At 43.4% G+C, this 19021-nt stretch overlaps 1 protein-coding gene across 3 annotated transcripts in view; it reads left to right on the top strand.

Moving 5' to 3' along the window:
* DENND6B (DENN domain containing 6B) overlaps nucleotides 1–19021 on the top strand; it is a 68271-nt gene that overhangs the window by 10618 nt on the left and 38632 nt on the right. For all 3 annotated transcript variants that reach the window (XM_030216532.1, XM_030216533.1, XM_030216534.1), the window contains exons 2-9: nucleotides 606–644; nucleotides 2630–2672; nucleotides 4076–4188; nucleotides 8222–8302; nucleotides 9794–9899; nucleotides 11370–11449; nucleotides 12018–12080; nucleotides 16106–16161. In XM_030216532.1, the coding sequence (XP_030072392.1) occupies nucleotides 606–644; nucleotides 2630–2672; nucleotides 4076–4188; nucleotides 8222–8302; nucleotides 9794–9899; nucleotides 11370–11449; nucleotides 12018–12080; nucleotides 16106–16161 (581 nt within the window). The remainder of the gene's footprint in view (nucleotides 1–605; nucleotides 645–2629; nucleotides 2673–4075; nucleotides 4189–8221; nucleotides 8303–9793; nucleotides 9900–11369; nucleotides 11450–12017; nucleotides 12081–16105; nucleotides 16162–19021) is intronic.

Below are 19021 nucleotides of genomic sequence, written 5' to 3'. Positions count from 1 at the left end.
GTCAGTTTTCCCAAGTCCAGCTTAATAATGGTTTATGGACTTTTCTTGTACAAACTTGTTCAAACCTTTTTTTTAAACTCTGCTAAGCTAATAGCTTTAAACCACATTTTCTAATTCCAGGTTTTTATTAAAAAATAATGAATGTATCTTGTCATTTTCTTGTAACTGAGGTTCCTACACTTCTGGGTAACAGTCAGATCAGTTCATTTTTCTGCTTTCTTGGCCTATTGAGCTTGTCCTGTACAAGAGCAGCTAAGCTGTATTTTTTTTCTCTTATAGGGCTCGTTTTTCTCCTTTAATGTGAGAAACAATGGCCCAGTTTTACCGAGAGATTTCGCCCATTGGTGACTGTAGCAAAACTCTTTGGACTCTTTGGTAAAGTTGTTGTGGGACCCGTTTGCTTCTCAGCCTTTCTTTGGCTGAAATCCAATATGAGGTCTGAATCCTGAGTTGGCGTTTTGATGATGTTGATTATTTGTACAAAATTAAGGCATTAACCCTTCTTCCCTCCTTATCACATCACCCTGTTGAGGAGCAGAAAATGTTGAACCCTGGCCTGAATGGGAGGTTAAAACATGAGCTCACTACCTGTATTTCTTCTACAGCTGGTGTACCCCCATGATCTCAGGCTCACGGATAAAGAGGTACCGTTCCCTTTCACATTTTTATATATTAATTAGCCAGATATTATTAATGCGCTCAAACGTAACATAAAAGCGCCATTTACTTTTGAAATTATGTTTAAGCTGTTGACCTTGACATTTAAATAAACCCATGGACCTGGCTCGGGGCATTCTGAAAGAGAAATTGAAACACTCAATGTATTTGCAGCATTAGGTACCTAATGAAGCAGTTTAGAAGAATTTTCCTGACTTGTGTATTCTGTATGCATGTGAATATTACCATTGGAATAATGCTAACGTGAATGCATATTTAGAGTCCCTTTTACTATGCCGCGTAAGCGTGTACGTGTGCCCAACACATGTGAAAATGGAGTTACCGCACGGCTACCATGTGGCCCTTGCAGTAATTTCATTTTTGGCACACGTTCGCTATGTGCGCCCCCCCAAAAAAAATTTTGTAATTTCTGGTATGGGTCAGCTACGCTCGCCAAGTGGCATTTGGCGCATGTAGGTCATTACTGCCCATTTACTGCGTGAGACTTTACTGCTAGGTCAATGGCTGATAGTAAGGTCTCAGACCCAAAATGGACGTGCGGCAATTTTTAATTTTGCCGCACGTCCATTTTTGGCAAAAATTTTAAAAAGGACTTTTTTTTTTACAGGTGCACTGAAAATGGATTGGCACGCACCCAAAACCCGTGCCTACACTATCGCAAGCCATTTTTCAGCGCACCTTAGTAAAAGGACCCCTTAGAAGGGCATAATCGAACACGAACGCCCACCTCCATGGGGGTCTGTGTCCAAGGGGCGGGACAGACCGTATTTTCAAAAAAAATGGGCGCCCATCTTTTTTTTCGATAATACGGTTTGTACCGGGCAAATGCATTGGATTTGTGGGGATTTGAGCTGGGCGTAATCGTTTTTCAGCGATAATGGAAACCGAAGGCGCCCAGCTCAAAAACGAACAAATCCAAGGCATTGGTCGTGGGAGGGGCCAGGATTCGTAGTGCACTGGTCCCTCTCGCGTGCCAGGACACCAACCGGGCACCCTAGGGGGCACTTGTAACAATAAAAAAAAAGTAAAATACCTCCCGTCCTTAGCTCCCTTCCTTTGGGTGCTGAGCCCCTCAAATCCCCCCAAAACCCACTGCCCACAACTCTACACCATTACCATAGCCCTTTTGGCTGAAGGGGGGCACCTACATGTGGGTACAATGGGTTTTGGGGGTGGTTTGGAGGGCTCCCATTTACCAGCACAAGTGTAATAGGTAGGTGGGTGATGGGCCTGGGTCCACCTGGTTGAAGTCCACCGCACCCACTAACAACTGCTCCAGGGACCTGGATACTGCTGTGATGGAGCTGGGTATGGCATTTGAGGGTGGCATACAGGCTGGAAAAAAAAGTTGTTTAAAGTTGTTTTTTTTTTTGGTGGGAGGGGGTTAGTGACCACTGGGGGAGTCAGGGGTGGTGATCCCTGATTCCCTCCGGTGGTCATCTGGTCATTTAGGGCACTTTTTTGGGACTTGTTCGTGAAAAAAAAAGGTCCAAAAAAGTGACCCAAATTCGCGGTAAAAACGCCTTTCTTTTTTCGATTATCGGCCGAGGGCGCCCATCTCTCCTCGGCCGATAAACACGCCCCAGTCCCGCCTTCACCACGCCTCCGGCACGCCCCCGTCAACTTTGTTCGTTCCCGCGACGGAGTGCAGTTGAAGACGCCCAAAATCGGCTTTCGATTATACCGATATGGGCGCCTATCTCCCGATTTGGGTCGAAATCTGGGCGCCCATCACTTTCAAAAATAAGGCTGTTAGTAGTTTAGCCATCAGTAACGTCTGTTGGTGCATAGTCCCCTTTTTTAAGTAATGCACCACCAAATGTATAAAGGGGTAAAGGATACTTTCAGGCATGAGGGTGCTTTAGAAGACATCGCTTAATGGTTGCCTTTCATGTGTCCTTGTTCAGAAAGGACATTTTATTACCTAACCAGCTTTTCTTCTTTCTTCTAGAAAACTAGCATTTGTTACTTGTCCTTCCCAGATTCTTACTCAGGTATGTACATGTCAGCAGCAGCAAAGACAGTTCCTGTTTAATGACCATACATTGTTGGTTGTGCATAGAACAGAACATGGATTTGATTATATTGCCTTTCTATGATGTAACCAAACCAAAGCATTTTGCATAGTATATGCAAGTATTTTCTCTGTCCCTAGTGGGTTCACATTCTAAATTTTTGCACCTGGGGCAATAGAAGGTTCAGTGACTTGCCAGGGTCACAAGGAAGCCACAGTGGGAATCGAATCTGCTTCTCAAGATTCTCAAGCCTACTGCATTAACCATTAGGGTACTTCTCCACTCCACAGTAGGTGCTGTGTTCTTGAGCACCTATATTTTTGAGTGGGTATGCCAGATCAGTTTCACAGCGGCCGGTTTCAGAATGTAAAACACTTTTTGAGTCAGTTTAATGAACTGAAATTATCCCCAAAGGAGATGGTATTCAAATTTCCAACATTGCAGCGAAGCCAGCGGGTACTGTGCACGTCTGGTACTGCTGGCCGGTTTTTAAAGCACAAGTATGCGCTTCCTTGGTCCCTAGGGCAGTTTTCAAAGTGAAAGTATCTGCAAACATTTGTACTGGATTTTTCTGGACATACTTTTCTGATGGAAGATTTTTGGATTTAGCTTGTGCCTTTTTTTCAGTTGTAGCTCAAGACCAGTTACATTCACACTAGGCATTTTCATGTCCCTGGAGGGTTTTCTATCTAAGGGTTCCTTGTATTAAGCTGCAGTAAAAACTACCTATAGCGGGTTCTTACATGGGTTTTCCCACACGCTAAAGGCGTAAAAATGGCCTTTTTACAGTTTATTAAAAACTTGATATACTGCTAAAACAACAGTTTTTTCCTTAGCGGTTTACAGGCAGGCAGAGGCAAGAAATAATTATTTATTATCTTAAAAATTGAACAATGAACAAAAAATGGGCAATCAGCAAAAAATAGCAGGTCACTGAAATAGAGATCAATTATAACACTAACTAAACATTTGTATACAGTCTAAACAGTACCTGGGAAGATCAGGATATATAACTGTTCACAGGGCCTCAGCAAAGAGATCTGTCTCTCTTTTCTCCCTGGCTAAGACTGAAGCAACAGCCAGCAACTTCTGGGTAATTTCAGCTCAGTCAACAAGTTTTAAAAGTATACTTCTCACAGTACTGTAGATTCACTTCTTCACTGAGTAAAACTAAAAGAGGGCATTCACTTTTCTATAACAGCTTTAACATGAAACATGCATCACCTGCTGGCCAAACTAGAGAAATGCACTTCATGATTTAATAACAGCAATTTTACAGGTTTAAAACACACTGTTCTGTCACAGACATCTTAAGGCTAGAGAATAGCTCTGTTATGTTACAGTGACATGTTAGTTATTTGCCCCCTCTCTCTGTGTCTCAGGTTGCCTCGGTGACACACAATTCAGTTTCCGGCTCCGTCAGACTGGGGGACAGTGGAGCACCTGGTTTGTAGAGGATGGCACGTACAATAGGGAAGTTCCGGTAGCATTACAGGTAAGTACTTAGGCCACTTTCTACCACAGCCTTGTAAAGGGACCCCTAAGCACGCTTTTATGTGGGGTTTTTCCTGCACGCTAAGACTGTTTTTACTGCAGTGGAAAATGGACGATTTTCTGAATTGATGGCCACTGGCAATCAACCAGTACCAAAAATTAGCATGAGCCCTTACTGCCACATATTTTATAGGCGGTAAGGGCTCGTGCACTAATCCTGCACTAATCAGCGCGTGGTGGCAGTGTAGATGTACTAACTGATTAGCGTTGAAACACCCACTCTGTTCCCAATCGTGCCCCCTCCTCCCAGAAAAAAAAATATTTGTAGCATTTGGTTTGCGCGAGAACATTCAGAACTTACTGTGCGTGGGTTAAGTGGGAGAAGAGCACTCCTGAAACATAGACCTTTTGATCTTCCAGCGGGTTATGTGCAAGCTATAATCTATACTACCATTAGGCATTTACACTATGACTATCAAAATTAGGTTAGTACCTGAGGAACGAAAGGAAGAAATCTCAGTCCTCCTGATGGACATGGAAATAATACTTTGGACTCTACGCAGAACCTGTTGAACCCATGATCAGTTCAACTTGGCCTACATTTGTCATAACAAAATATCAGCATAAAATCTAAGCAAAATCATTGACTTCCTGACTCTTCCTTGCCTATTCAACATGTGTCTTTATAGACCTATTGAGGTCATCTAAAACATAGGCCATTATGGGTCTCTTCATTACCAGGTAAATATCGAAGAAAACCATACGGTGTCATGCAAGCTTTGAGAAAAGTCAATATTCACGTAGACGAACTTCAGACTTGAAAATAGGCCTACTTAATGCCAGATCTGTTCGTAAGAAGACGCTACTGACACATGACCTAATTGTGTAGCATAATTTCGACGTGTTCCATGTTACAGAATCATGGCTTCTAAAATCAGACTTAGTAGTGGTTAGATAATGCTGCCCTAAAGAATATAAATGGAAATGGTCATGCCGGTCATACAAAACAGGAGGAGGAATGGTAATATTTTTCAAAAAACACTGTCACTTAAACTGCTTGGTGCAGGATCATCCAAATTTGCAGAATTTCTAATTATAGAATGCACATCTGTAGCCTTTTGCTTATTCTGTTGTCCTCCAGGAAAAATAACTGCTGACTGTTCACCATTCTTAGAATTTTTATCGACTTTACCAATTGATGTACAGAAAGTATGCATATTAGGTGATTTTAATGTACCAGGTAAACTGTCCGTTGATGAGATATCGCCACAACAAAGATCATGGAAAATAATACTAGAGCAATTGGAATTTAGACAAATAGTAAAAGACTCTACACACTCAGCAGGTCACTTCTTTAGACCTAGTATGTTTATCACCTATTTCAATCACTGATCGTATCCCCTGTTGTTCAAGAAATTCCATGGTCAGATCATGCTTTAGTAATGTTCGAATTCTCAAGGAAAGATTTAGAGAGTAAAAAAAGACAGAAGTCAAAATGTTCAAGGTCCAAATTTGAGCTGGCAGATGTAAAAGCTTGTCTAGCAGATAAATTCTCAGTCGATATGGACAAGAGTCAAAATGATATGGTTGATCACTGGACTAAATCGGTAACAGATGCCTTAGATCAGGTAGCACCAAAAAAGACAGTTAAAGTGAAGAGCTCAGGAGAGACTTTTGATTTGGCACTTCAGGCAGGTACAAAGTACCTAGGGATAGAAACATAGAAACATGACGGCAGATAAAGGCCATATGACCCATCCAGTCTGCCCATCCTCTGTAACCCCTAATTCTTCCTGTTCCTAAGTGATCCCACATGCTTATCCCATGCCTTTTAAAATTCTGGAACAGTCCTCGACTCCACCACCTCCACTGGGAGGCCATTCCACGCCTTCACCACACTTTTTGTGAAATAATACTTCCTTAGGTTACTCCTAAGCCTATTTCCTCTTATCTTTGCCATATGCCCCCTCATTTCAGAGGTCTCCTTCATTTGAAAAAGGCTCTGATCCTGTACATAAATGCCCTTGAGATATTTAAACGTTTTTATCATGTCTCCTCTCTCCCTCCTCTCTTCCAGCGAATACATGTTGAGGTTCATAAGCCTGTCCCTATAATTTTTGCATTCAAGACCGCTTACTAATTTTGTAGCCACCCTCTGGACCGACTCCATCCTGTTTATATCTTTCCGTAGGTGCGGTCTCCAGAACTGCACGCAGTACTCCAAATGGGGCCTCACCAGAGACTTGTAGAACGGCACTATCACCTCCTTTTTCCTGCTGGTCATGCCTCTCTTTATGCCTCCAAGCATCCTTCTGGCTTTGGCAGTTGCTATTTCTACCTGTTTGGAAGTTTTAAGGTCATCAGACACAATCACCCCCAAGTCCCACTCTTCCTTCGTACACTGAAGTACTCCCCCCCCCCCCCCCCCCATACTGTACCGTTCCCTTGGATTTTTGCATGCATTTTTTTTCTGCAAAATACCTTTTTTTCAGGGAAAATAATGCATATAGAGTTGGGAAGTTTCTTCACCCAACGTATAATTAAACTCTGGAATTCGTTGCCGGAGAAAGTGGTGAAGGCGGTTAGCTTAGCAGAGTTTAAAAAGGGGTTGGACGGTTTCCTAAAGGACAAGTCCATAAACCGCTACTAAACGAACTTGGGAAAAATCCACAATTCCGGGAATAACATGTATAGAATGTTTGTACGTTGGGAAGCTTGCCAGGTGCCCTTGGCCTGGATTGGCCTCTGTCGTGGACAGGATGCTGGGCTCGATGGACCCTTGGTCTTTTCCCAGTGTGGCATTACTTATGTACTTATGACATCAGTCTCTGTGTTATATAACTCTCCTGGCTTAAACACAGTCCTGGGAATGCCCCTTCTCAGTACAGCCGAAAGTCAGCACATAGAACGAAACACGTACTTTTAGCTGCATCGGCAGAAAACAACTTTTAGACAGCCTATTAGCAAGGAGAAAAAAGCATTTTGTACCTTTTCTAAATCACTTTGGGGTCCTTTTTACTAAGCTGCGGTAAAAAGTGGCCTTAGCACACCCTTGCCAAGGGGTTTTCCTGCACGCTAAGGCCATTTTTACTGTAGCCATTTAAAAATGTTTACCACTTGAGCACTTATTGCAACTCATTTTGTAGGCAGTGAAGGCTCACAAGTTATTCCTGCACTAACCAGTTAGCGTGTGGTAATGTAGTTGTGCTAACTGATTAGCACAGGAACGCATAGGAGCCGACTCTGTGGGTGCTTGAGCACCCCTGATATTAAGAAAATTCCTTGTATGTGTCCAGGGAGGGGTTATGTCCATTGGGCTTAGCACCCCCAATAATTTTGAAAAGTTGGCTCCTATGCAGGAACGCCCTCCCCCCCCCCCCCCCCCCGACATGCCCCCTCGAAAAAAGTGTTTAAAATACTTTGTGTGCAGTTACCGCAGAATGCTTGAGCACATCCCGTGGTACACCATTTTAAACTGTGTTAGGCACACGGTGCCTAATGCAGCTTTGTAAAAGGGGCCCCTTTGAAGGTTGTCCATTTTAATGTGCGTGGTTGCTGCTTATAAGACTAGAGGCCTGGTTTTGAAAAATCTTTCCTCATGGGCAAGCCCTCCGTCCTTTTGAATTGAGTTGTCCTTTATACCTTGTGTAGCTCCCGGATTCATTTCCCAAACTGTGGTGTCAAGAACTGTATTTCATACTTCAGGTGTGGCCTGTCAAGACTCTTGAACCATCTGATAATGTATTGTCCCTTGTTTGCATTCCTTGTTCAGTGCCCAACATTAGTAGGTCCTGCTTGGCTTAGAATGCACATTCCTAGCTTTTCAAGCCTTTGCCTGTGGTGAAACAGAAGGCACTCACTCGTGCTGTGTGGATTTTGCATATCGTTGTGCCCCGAGTGTATTTGCACTTGTAGATTGCTAAGGATGCTTTCTACAAAGTTATTTTATTTTCCTGAGGCTGCTTTCAGAGTTTTTTTTTTTTCATTCCCTTCAGTAGTGGCGTAACAGTGATCTTGGCCTCTTCTTTCTGCAGAAGGAGACAGCTCATTACTTTGGGTATGTGTACTTCCGGCAAGTCAAAGACAGCTCGGTGAAGAGAGGATACTTCCAAAAGGCAAGTGTTAGCAGTATTTCTATTGCTCTCTGTTCCATCCCTCATGGTAATGTATAATAACAACATTGCTGTCAGTATAGAGATCCTTGTGTCCTACTCTTTGCTGTATCCTGAAGTTTCTCTGTGCAAAAAATTATTACTGCCCTTATTCCCCTCCCTGTGGGTTCTGGTGGAGTCCCTCTTTTGTCCAGGTGGTAATTGCATGATGTCTAATGCCATTCACAGGTGCACTAGGGTTAGAGCAGTGGTTCCCAAACCTGGTCCTGGAGGCACCTCAGCCCCAGTCAGGTTTTCAGGATATCCACAATGAATATTTACAAGAGGTATTTGTATACAGTGGAGGCAATACATGCAAATCTCGCTCATGAATATTCATTGTGGACATCCTGAAAACCTGACTGGTTGGGGTGCCTCCAGGACCAGGTTTGGGAACTACTGGGTTAGAGTAAGGCTGTCAGATTTCTTGTGGCTGAAATGGAGACTCTTGCTCCTCATAATGCCAGTAGTAAGCAATCTTCATTTCAGAGGCAAACATATAGTCCAATGGACTGTCCCCGTGGAAAGTTATAGTAATTTATACCTAAAAGAGCATTCTTTTACATTTTGTTAGCACAAAATATTTCAAGCCCAACACAAAAGCGTGTGTGTTGGCAGGTATATCCTGCACAAAAGAGAATTAATTATGCACCAGAATAATTCAAATTGGCCCACAAAATCCCAGCATGTAAGGTTTATGTGGAAGACGTGTCCAGATTGTAGACTCTGAACTGGATCTCACAGTATTTATACTGAATTACTATGTCTTGTTTTTCATCCTCGAGTCTTTTTTTTTTTCTGTTCTGTCTGCTTTAGTCCTTTCTTCCTTTAGAGTGCATACTTGGTGCTTTCTTTTCTTTCCTCCTCTGTTGTCTCTTTTCCTGCTTTTCATCTTTATTCTTTCTCTTCCTGCTTGCTCACTTTTTCTCCATTCCTTTTCCTTTTTATCCTCTTTCAATCCCCTCTCACAACAAATCCAGTTTCTCTCTTTCATGTCCATCTTTCACCCCCCCCCCCCCCCCCACACACACACAAATCCCCTACATGTACAAGTATATGCTGTGGCTGGTAGGTTCATACACGTTTATATTTGAGATTCTGGATATACTGCCTGTCTGTGGTACAATCAAAGCGATTTACTTGCGTTCAGGGGAAGATGGGGAAGAGCATGAACAGAGTAGCAAAGGACATGGAGAGGTTATAAGATTAAGTACACACAGGAGCATTTCAGCCATGATTTCAGCTGCTTTAGTTCAGGTGTTTTTATGAAATAGGCCAAAAATAAGTGTCCACTTTGCCCTTTCAACCCAGGCAATCTGTTGTAAATTTTCCCTATTTATTGATCAGGTGTGTTTATAGCTGTGATTGTTCAGTGTGCTTGTGATTTAAAGTTCTGGCGGTGACACTGTGTGTGTGGTTTACAGCAAGTGACGTTATAACGTGCTTCTTTTTCAGTCTCTTGTCCTGGTGTCTCGCTTTCCCTTTGTGAAACTTTTCCACTCGTTGCTGCAGCTTATAGCTCCCGAGTATTTTGACAAGCTGGAGCCATGCTTGGAGGCAGGTGAGTACGTCAAGGAACCAGAGATGCATAGGTGTAGTTTGACTGTTTCATTTGGGGGGGGGGGGGGGGGGCAAAGGATGGGGCAGAGCATATTACCATATTCATTTGCAAATATACATATGCAAATGAATATGCTAATATGGAGGAAGGAATTGAAATTTACAGGCAAAATATCACAGATGCACATTTCAAAAAGCTGGCATATTTCAATTAATAAATTCTGAATAAAATACTTTTTTCTACCTTTGTTGTCTGATCATTTAGTTTTTCTATTCGCTTTGGTCCCAGTGTCTTCTGTTTTATGCAGTGTCTTCTTTCCAGTAGGCTTCCCTCTGCTCCCCACCCCTCCCAGTCCCATCCATTTCCTGCTCCTTCCCTCTGCTCCCCACCCCTCCCAGTCCCATCCATCTCCTGCTCCTTCCCTCTGCTCCCCACCCCTCTCAGTCCCATCCATCTGCTGCTCCTTCCCTCTGCTCCCTTCCTCTCCCAGTCCCATCCATCTCCTGCTCCTTCCCTCTGCTCACCTCCTCTCCCAGTCCAATCCATCTCCTGGTCCTTCCCTCTGCTCCCCAATCCTCCCAGTCCCATCCATCTCTTGCTCCTTCCCTCTGCTCCCCACCCCTCCCAGTTCCATCCATCTTCCCTCTGCTGCCCCCCCCCCCCGCTAGGTCCAGGATCGTGACTCGGTTTACCCCCTCTCTTCCTTCCTTCCTTCCTCCCTCCCTCCGGCGCAGGCAGCAGTCTTCTTCAGCTTTTCGTTGCTCCTGGCAGTGGTAGCGACTTATATACGCTGCCTTCGGTCTGCCCCGGAAGCCTTCTCTTCAAGTTCCTGTTCCCGTGGGAACAGGAACTTGAAGAGAAGGCTTCGGGGCAGAGCCGAAGGCAGCGTGTATGTCGCTACCGCTGCCAGGAACACAGAAAAGCTGAAGAAGACTGCTGCCTGCGCCGGAGGGAGGGAGGAAGAGAGAGGGTAGACAGACACGCTCGTCTCCGTCCGCTTCGCTTCCCTGCCCTCTCTGTCTGCGTCCCGCCTTCCTCTGATGTCATTTCCTTTCGGGCGGGACACAGACAGAGAGGGCAGGGAAGCGAAGCGGACGGAGACGAGCGCGTGCCTGCTTATTTTTTTTTTGTTTTTTTTTTACTAATAGCGCCAGTCGTCACGTCGTCGTCGTTTGGGGGGGCATTGCCCCCCCCCCCCCCCAGTCTACGCCCATGCAGAGATGGAAAAGGATAAAGGTGAGGGAGAGAGCAAGAGTCCAGAGATTGGGGGAAGGGACAGGTGAGGAGGAGGGATGAGGAAAAGCAGAAAATAAGTGTGTTTCAGGTAAGGAAAGCAGAGAGAGGAGAAGAAAATGACAAGATTGGGACCCTAATGTGAGAAAGTGAACAGGGTGGCACCAGGCCTGCTCCCTGAGGGAAGGCTTTTGCAATACAAATATTTGTAACCCCTTTCCTTTAACACGTTTGCAGTGTGCAATGAGATTGATCAGTGGCCTGCTCCTGTGCCGGGACAAACCCTGAACCTTCCAGTCATGGGAGTTGTCATACAGGTAGGAAACAAAGCAGCCTGATATTGGAGATCAGTAGATTCCCTTTAAAAACTGCGCATAACGTTAACGCATACAAAGTGGCCCTGAACATATGTGGGTGGTTGAGCAGAAAATGCAAGTGTAGGGGGGCCATTTTGCTGCTACAACTTACACAACCCCAGGAATGCTTCTTTTAAATGCAGCCAAAAGTGCACAGATTGTGAAAGCTTACCTTACCCATACTTCTAGCCACTCTGAGGGGGACCAAGGATAATCAATCGGTGTAAATAGCTCTTTTAAAAAAATGCTCTTCTGTGCCCCAGTGGACTGTGCTTCTTCCTCTTGGAATAACCTCGTGAGTGTGTGTAAATCAATATTTCCACTAAGCACCTCTCAGCTGCATGGGAGTCCTTCAGCAGCGTTCTGTCAGTGGAAGGGGGAGGTGTGGTGATATCACATTTATAATCGTAAATGATAGGCAGATGCTTTGTGACTGAAAGCTGTAACGTTAGCGGAGGACTCTTGCACATCTCAAAGCTGCTTAGCGGGATCCCTGGTGTAAACATCTCTCTCTGTATTCTCCACCCAGGTGAGGATTCCATGCAAATCAGATACACCAGGATCCAGTCCTCAGAGGCAACTAAACCAGGAGGTGAGAGCAAACATTGGTAAATATAGAGTGCAGAATAGATTTTGGTTGGTCCAGATGATCAGTCACCAACGGCATGTGATGATGCATGAATCATTCTGATCCTGTTGTGAGATACAGCACAGCTGAATCCACTCCTCTTTTTCCCCGTGGGCTCAAGAGCTGGGCAGTGAGCACCTCATAAAGGGGCCCTTTTACTAAGCTGCGTAGGTGCCTATGCGCGCCAAATTGGAGCTACCACCCGGTTACTGCGTGGCTCTTGCAGTAATTTCAATTTTGGTGCGCGTCCGATAAATATTTTTTATTTTCTGATGCGCGGCAGCTACATGCGTCAAGTGGAATTTTGATGCGCGTAGACCGTTACTGCCCGGTTACCACGTGAAACCTTACCGCTAGGTCAGTGGCTTGCGGTAAGGTCTCAGACCCAAAATGGACATGCGGCAATTTTCATTTTGCCTCACGTCCATTTTGGCAAAAAGAAAAAAGGCATATTTTGTAGGTGTGCTAAAAAATAATTCTGCGCGCGCCGAAAACACCATTTTTCAGCACACCTTAGTAAAAGAACCCCGAAATGTCCCACACACCCACAGAGCAAAAATGTTGGCAGGAATACTGACGGACGATGAGTATTAGTATTCTGCACTTTACAAATAACGAACAGCATGGAGGCAGAAGCTGGTATGGAGTGTACTACTACTACTACTTATAATTTCTAAAGTGCTACTAGACGTACGCAGCGCTGTACACTTGAAGAACATGAAGAGACAGTCCCTGCTCGACAGAGCTTACAATCTAATTAGGACAGACAAACAGGACAAACAAGAGGTAAGGGAATATTAAAGTGAGGATGATAAAATAAGGGTTCTGAACAAGTGAATAAGGGTTAGGAGTTAAAAGCAGCATCAAAAAGGTGGGCTTTTAGCTTAGATTTGAAGACGGCCAGAGATGGAGCTTGATGTACCGGCTCAGGAAGTCTATTCCAGGCATATGGTGCTGCAAGATAAAAGGAACGGAGTCTGGAGTTAGCGGTGGAGAAGAAGGGTGCAGATAAGAGAGATTTACCCAGTGAACGGAGTTCCCGGGGAGGAATGTAGGGAGAGATGAGAGTGGAGAGGTACTGAGGATGTACACCCCAATATTTGATATTGCTTTGGAGGCTGATCATCCTGAATGCAAATTTCATTCTTCTCAGTTCCAGTTTAAGAGTATATTTTCACTGTGAATCTAAAGTCAGGCACCTAAAAATAGGCAGGGGTGAATTAATCACTTAAGAGTTGATTTCCAGGTCAGGTAACTAAATAGCAGGCCTAAAAGTAGGAACTCAGTTTTAGCAGTATCGAAATTTAGCCCAGAACTTAGGAAGAGTTTCAACCAAACTCATAGGCAGTAGAATTGGCCAGGTCACTGAAGCCATGGCCTAACCAATAGTTTATCCAACATGGCATCAACAATTAGAGAACTTTAGGGGTGATGCTGGATGGATATTGGTTTAGTGTCTCTAACCTAAAAGATGTTCCTTTCCCCCTGGCTGAATTTCTGAATCTTAACTTTAGGTAAACATAGAAAAATAAAGACCATACAGCCTATCCAGTCTGCCCATCTAGGCCATCTACTATTCTTTCATCTCCCTTAGTACTTGTCCCAAGCTTTCTTGAATTCACATATAGATTTTGTCTCTACCACCTCCATTGGGAAACCTTTCCATGCATTTACCACCCTTTCCATGAAGAAGTATTTCTGTAGGTTTCTCCCGAGTCTGTTCCCTTTCACCTTCATCCTGTGAGCTTGGGGCCAGAATACATGACTCCCTTTCTCCCTCCCAAGGGGCTCTGAATGCAGCAGGTGCAGTGTCCCCAGCCCCTGTCATCTTGGGGAGCAGAAAAATGACTCGGGACTGAATTGGGGACCTTCAGCATGGCAAGGCACTGCCACTGAGCTGGGGGGCTGGACCATAGCACCTTAGTGATTTGTTTTTTGTTGTTTTTTTTCAAACTAAGGACTAGGTTTACTAAAGTGTGCTATCGAGTAAGTGCCTGCCAGCACACGATAACATGCAGGGCCAATTTTATGCAGTGGGACCTAGTTACTAAAACATGGTACTTGCATTTTAGAAAATCTAGCATTAAATTTGTGTACAGATTCAGGGAATGTGTATTTTATACATGGGTCTAGTAATGGTAATATGTAAAAATATGAAATATGTATAAACTTATAGAACTATGCCACAGAATTGCTGCAGTGTTTTCCAATCCTTGTTTCAAAATTTGCTGAAATATATTCATAGCACCTGGTCTAACTTGAATCATTAACCAGGTACTGGACTTAGGAGCCAAACAGTGGCGATCCTAGCCTGCATGACACCCGGGGCGGATTGCCGATGCGCCCCCCCCCCCCCCCGGCGAAATGACACCCCCCCCCGGGTGCATGCCACTGGGGGGGGGGGGTGCCGCGGCGCGCGCCTGTCAGCTGAGTTCGCTGACTTTGCTAACTTCGCTGCAGCTCCCTCTGCCCCAGCCGGAACAGGAAGTAACCTGTTCCGGGGCAGAGGGAGCTGCAGCGAAGTTAGTGAACTCAGCTGACAGGCGCGCGCCACGGCACCCCCCAGCGGCGTGCACCCGGGGAGGACCGCCCCCCCCTTGGTACGCCACTGGAGCCAAACTAAATTGTATGTGTGAATTTGAGAGAGAGGTTCTGTCTGTTTAATGATAGTCATTTCTTGATTTCTCTGTGAAACTGTTTCCTCTTTATTTTCTTTCTTTGTTGCTGTCTTTCACTCTCTATCATTTTATCCTTTCTTACCCTCTCCCTCTTTCATACTTTACCTTTCTTTTTTCTCCCTCACACACTTTTTGCTTTTCTTGTATACTCTTTCTGTCTCTTACCCTTCTTTCACTCTCTATCATTTTATCCTTTCTTACTCTCTCCCTCTCTTTCATACTTTACCTTTCTTTTTTTCTCCCTCACACACTTTTTGCTTTTCTTGTATACTCTTTCTGTCTCTTACCCTTCTTTCACTCTCTATCATTTTATCCTTTCTTACTCTCTCCCTCTCTTTCATACTTTACCTTTCTTTTTTTCTCCCTCACACACTTTTTGCTTTTCTTGTATACTCTTTCTGTCTCTTACCCTTCTTTCACTCTCTATCATTTTATCCTTTCTTACCCTCTCCCTCTTTCATACTTTACCTTTCTTTTTTCTCCCTCACACACTTTTTGCTTTTCTTGTATACTCTTTCTGTCTCTTACCCTTCTTTCACTCTCTATCATTTTATCCTTTCTTACCCTCTCCCTCTTTCATACTTTACCTTTCTTTTTTCTCCCTCACACACTTTTTGCTTTTCTTGTATACTCTTTCTGTCTCTTACCCTTCTTTCACTCTCTATCATTTTATCCTTTCTTACTCTCTCCCTCTCTTTCATACTTTACCTTTCTTTTTTTCTCCCTCACACACTTTTTGCTTTTCTTGTATACTCTTTCTGTCTCTTACCCTTCTTTCACTCTCTATCATTTTATCCTTTCTTACCCTCTCCCTCTTTCATACTTTACCTTTCTTTTTTCTCCCTCACACACTTTTTGCTTTTCTTGTATACTCTTTCTGTCTCTTACCCTTCTTTCACTCTCTATCATTTTATCCTTTCTTACCCTCTCCCTCTTTCATACTTTACCTTTCTTTTTTCTCCCTCACACACTTTTTGCTTTTCTTGTATACTCTTTCTGTCTCTTACCCTTCTTTCACTCTCTATCATTTTATCCTTTCTTACTCTCTCCCTCTCTTTCATACTTTACCTTTCTTTTTTTCTCCCTCACACACTTTTTGCTTTTCTTGTATACTCTTTCTGTCTCTTACCCTTCTTTCACTCTCTATCATTTTATCCTTTCTTACTCTCTCCCTCTCTTTCATACTTTACCTTTCTTTTTTTCTCCCTCACACACTTTTTGCTTTTATTGTATACTCTTTCTGTCTCTTACCCTTTGTCACATTTGCCTTTCTCTTTCTATCCCTCTTCTGTGCATTTCTCTCTCTCTCAGAATCTGTTGCCGGCACCATTTGTTCTGCCCAGTGTTCAAGAACTGGATCTTTTCAGGTGAGAGTTCAACACCGGTAACATCCTCTGCCTTTTTTTCTCTTGTCTGTTTTTTTTTTTTTAGCATGATCTCAAATAACATTTTTTTTTAATGTTGTGTGATCTAGGTGTCTTTCTCAGTCCCCTTTAAATTTGTATAAGGAATAGATTCAAAGCACCCCATGCCTGTTGGGGATGATTACCCATTTCCTCTTATTTTGTTTTAAATTTGCTTACCAGGAAAATCAAATTAAGGCATATTTATTTGGATTTGCTCACACCTTTTTCAGTAGTAGCTCCAGGTGAGTTACATTCAGGTAATATAGCTGGGCCCAGTGGGCAAGGGTGATGAATATCAGGGTGCATGGAACATATTAAAAATAAAACCATAGAACACATCAATTACCTGTGAAAGAAATATTGCGAAAGAAAGCTAATGCTGCTTTAAGCATATTAATATATTGATGAAGGATGCTATAGGCTGTCTTGTGGATGAAACAGAAAATATTCCTAGGGCTAGGTATAAAGCCAGTAATGTGAAATAACTTCTTTTCCTACAGTATCTGTGGAGAAAGGCTGCTAGAGGAAGATAGACCAGTAAGTGCATTAGACCCTAACATTATCCAGAATCAGGTTTTCATAACTCAGAAGCAGGTAAGAAAGAGAGTTTTACCCTAATGTTATCCAGAATCAGGTTTTCATAACTCAGAAGCAGGTAAGAAAGAGAGTTTCACCCTAATGTTATCCAGAATCAGGTTTCATAACTCAGAACCAGGTAAGAAAGAGAGTTTCACCCTAGTGTTATCCAGAATCAGGTTTTCATAACTCAGAAGCGGGTAAGAAAGAGAGTTTCACCCTAACGTTATCCAGAATCAGGTTTTCATAACTCAGAACCAGGTAAGAAAGAGAGTTTCACCCTAACGTTATCCAGAATCAGGTTTCATAACTCAGAACCAGGTAAGAAAGAGAGTTTCACCCTAACGTTATCCAGAATCAGGTTTTCATAACTCAGAAGCGGGTAAGAAAGAGAGTTTCACCCTAACATTATCCAGAATCAGGTTTTCATAACTCAGAAGCGGGTAAGAAAGAGAGTTTCACTCTAACGTTATCCAGAATCAGGTTTCATAACTCAGAAGCAGGTAAGAAAGAGAGTTTCACCCTAACGTTATCCAGAATCAGGTTTCATAACTCAGAACCAGGTAAGAAAGAGAGTTTCACCCTAACGTTATCCAGAATCAGGTTTTCATAACTCAGAAGCGGGTAAGAAAGAGAGTTTCACCCTAACGTTATCCAGAATCAGGTTTTCATAACTCAGAAGCGGGTAAGAAAGAGAGTTTCACTCTAACGTTATCCAGAATCAGGTTTTCATAACTCAGAAGCGGGTAAGAAAGAGAGTTTCACTCTAACGTTATCCAGAATCAGGTTTCATAACTCAGAAGCAGGTAAGAAAGAGAGTTTCACCCTAGTGTTATCCAGAATCAGGTTTTCATAACTCAGAAGCGGGTAAGAAAGAGAGTTTCACCCTAACGTTATCCAGAATCAGGTTTCATAACTCAGAACCAGGTAAGAAAGAGAGTTTCACCCTAGTGTTATCCAGAATCAGGTTTTCATACCTCAGAAGCAGGTAAGAAAGAGAGTTGAACAAAGTGAAAATCAGTAAGGCACCGGGACCAGATGAACACTGTGGAAAATGACTGGCTTGGTTTCTTGACGTTTATTTTTTCAGGAATGTACAGGTTTCTTATGACTGGTGAAAGGCACGTGTAGTGCCCATGTTTCCAAATGAGTCCAAGAGAGAATCAACAATTATAGACTGGGCAGCCTGATGCTCCTTGCAAGGAGAATACCGGAAGCCATCATAACTCCAGACTCCGCCCCTTCTGCCTCGCATCACCTTATGCCTGGAACAGACTTCCCGAGCCCATACGCCATGCGCCCTCCCTGCCCATTTTCAAGTCCTTACTCAAAGCCCATCTCTTCTCCCTTGCTTTTGGCACCTAACCACCTTCCCCATTCATGATACCTACACTGACTACATAGTTTGTTACCTTTAGATTGTAAGCTCTCTTGAGCAGGGACCGTCCTTCCCCATGTTTAAACTTGTACAGCGCTGCGTAACCCTGGCAGCGCTATAGAAATGCTAAGTAGTAGTAGTATGATAACAGTACTTATAGAGGATAGGAAAAATGATTAGTAAGAATAAGCATGGGTTCAAGAGCAAAGCAATAGGCCCTGCCAGATCAAATAAAATAAATTATTATTTATTTTTAGCATTAAAAAAAATGAGAGATCAGGGTGGGAAACAATGGGAACATTAGCTTTGAAGTAAGTATACATAGGAAATCAAATACGTTAGCATTTAACTTTAAAAAAGGAGACTATGATAAAATGAACGGTGAAAAAAAAGCTTAGAGGAGCAGCTGCGAGGGCCAAAACTTTACATCAGGCATAGATGCTGTTCAGAAACAGCATCCTGGAAGCCCAGGCCAAATATATTCTTCGTATTAAAAAAGGAGGACGGAAGGCCAAACGACAGCCGGCATGGTTATAAAGTGAGGTGAAGGAAGCTATTAGAGCTAAAAGAAAATCCTTCAGAAAATGGAAGAAGGAACCGACTGAAAATAATAAGAAACAGCATAAGGAATGTTGATTCAAATGCAAAGCACTGATAAGGAAGGGTAAGAGGGACTTCGAAAAAAAAGATTGCGTTGGAGACCAAAACGCAGTAAATATTTTTAGGTATATTAAAAGCAGGCTCGCTGTTTCTTCCACAAGTGTAACGGGAGGGGGTATGGGCTGCACCTACTGCTGAACTACTCCAGGGACCTGCATGCGCTGTCATGGACCTGAGTATGACATCTGAGACTGGCATAGAGGCTGG

This window comes from Microcaecilia unicolor, chromosome 10 (genome assembly GCF_901765095.1).
Source record: "Microcaecilia unicolor chromosome 10, aMicUni1.1, whole genome shotgun sequence".
Lineage (NCBI taxonomy): Eukaryota > Metazoa > Chordata > Amphibia > Gymnophiona > Siphonopidae > Microcaecilia > Microcaecilia unicolor.
The sequence above is the reverse complement of the archived record's forward strand: the minus strand, read 5'-3'. Positions and strand labels throughout refer to the sequence as shown.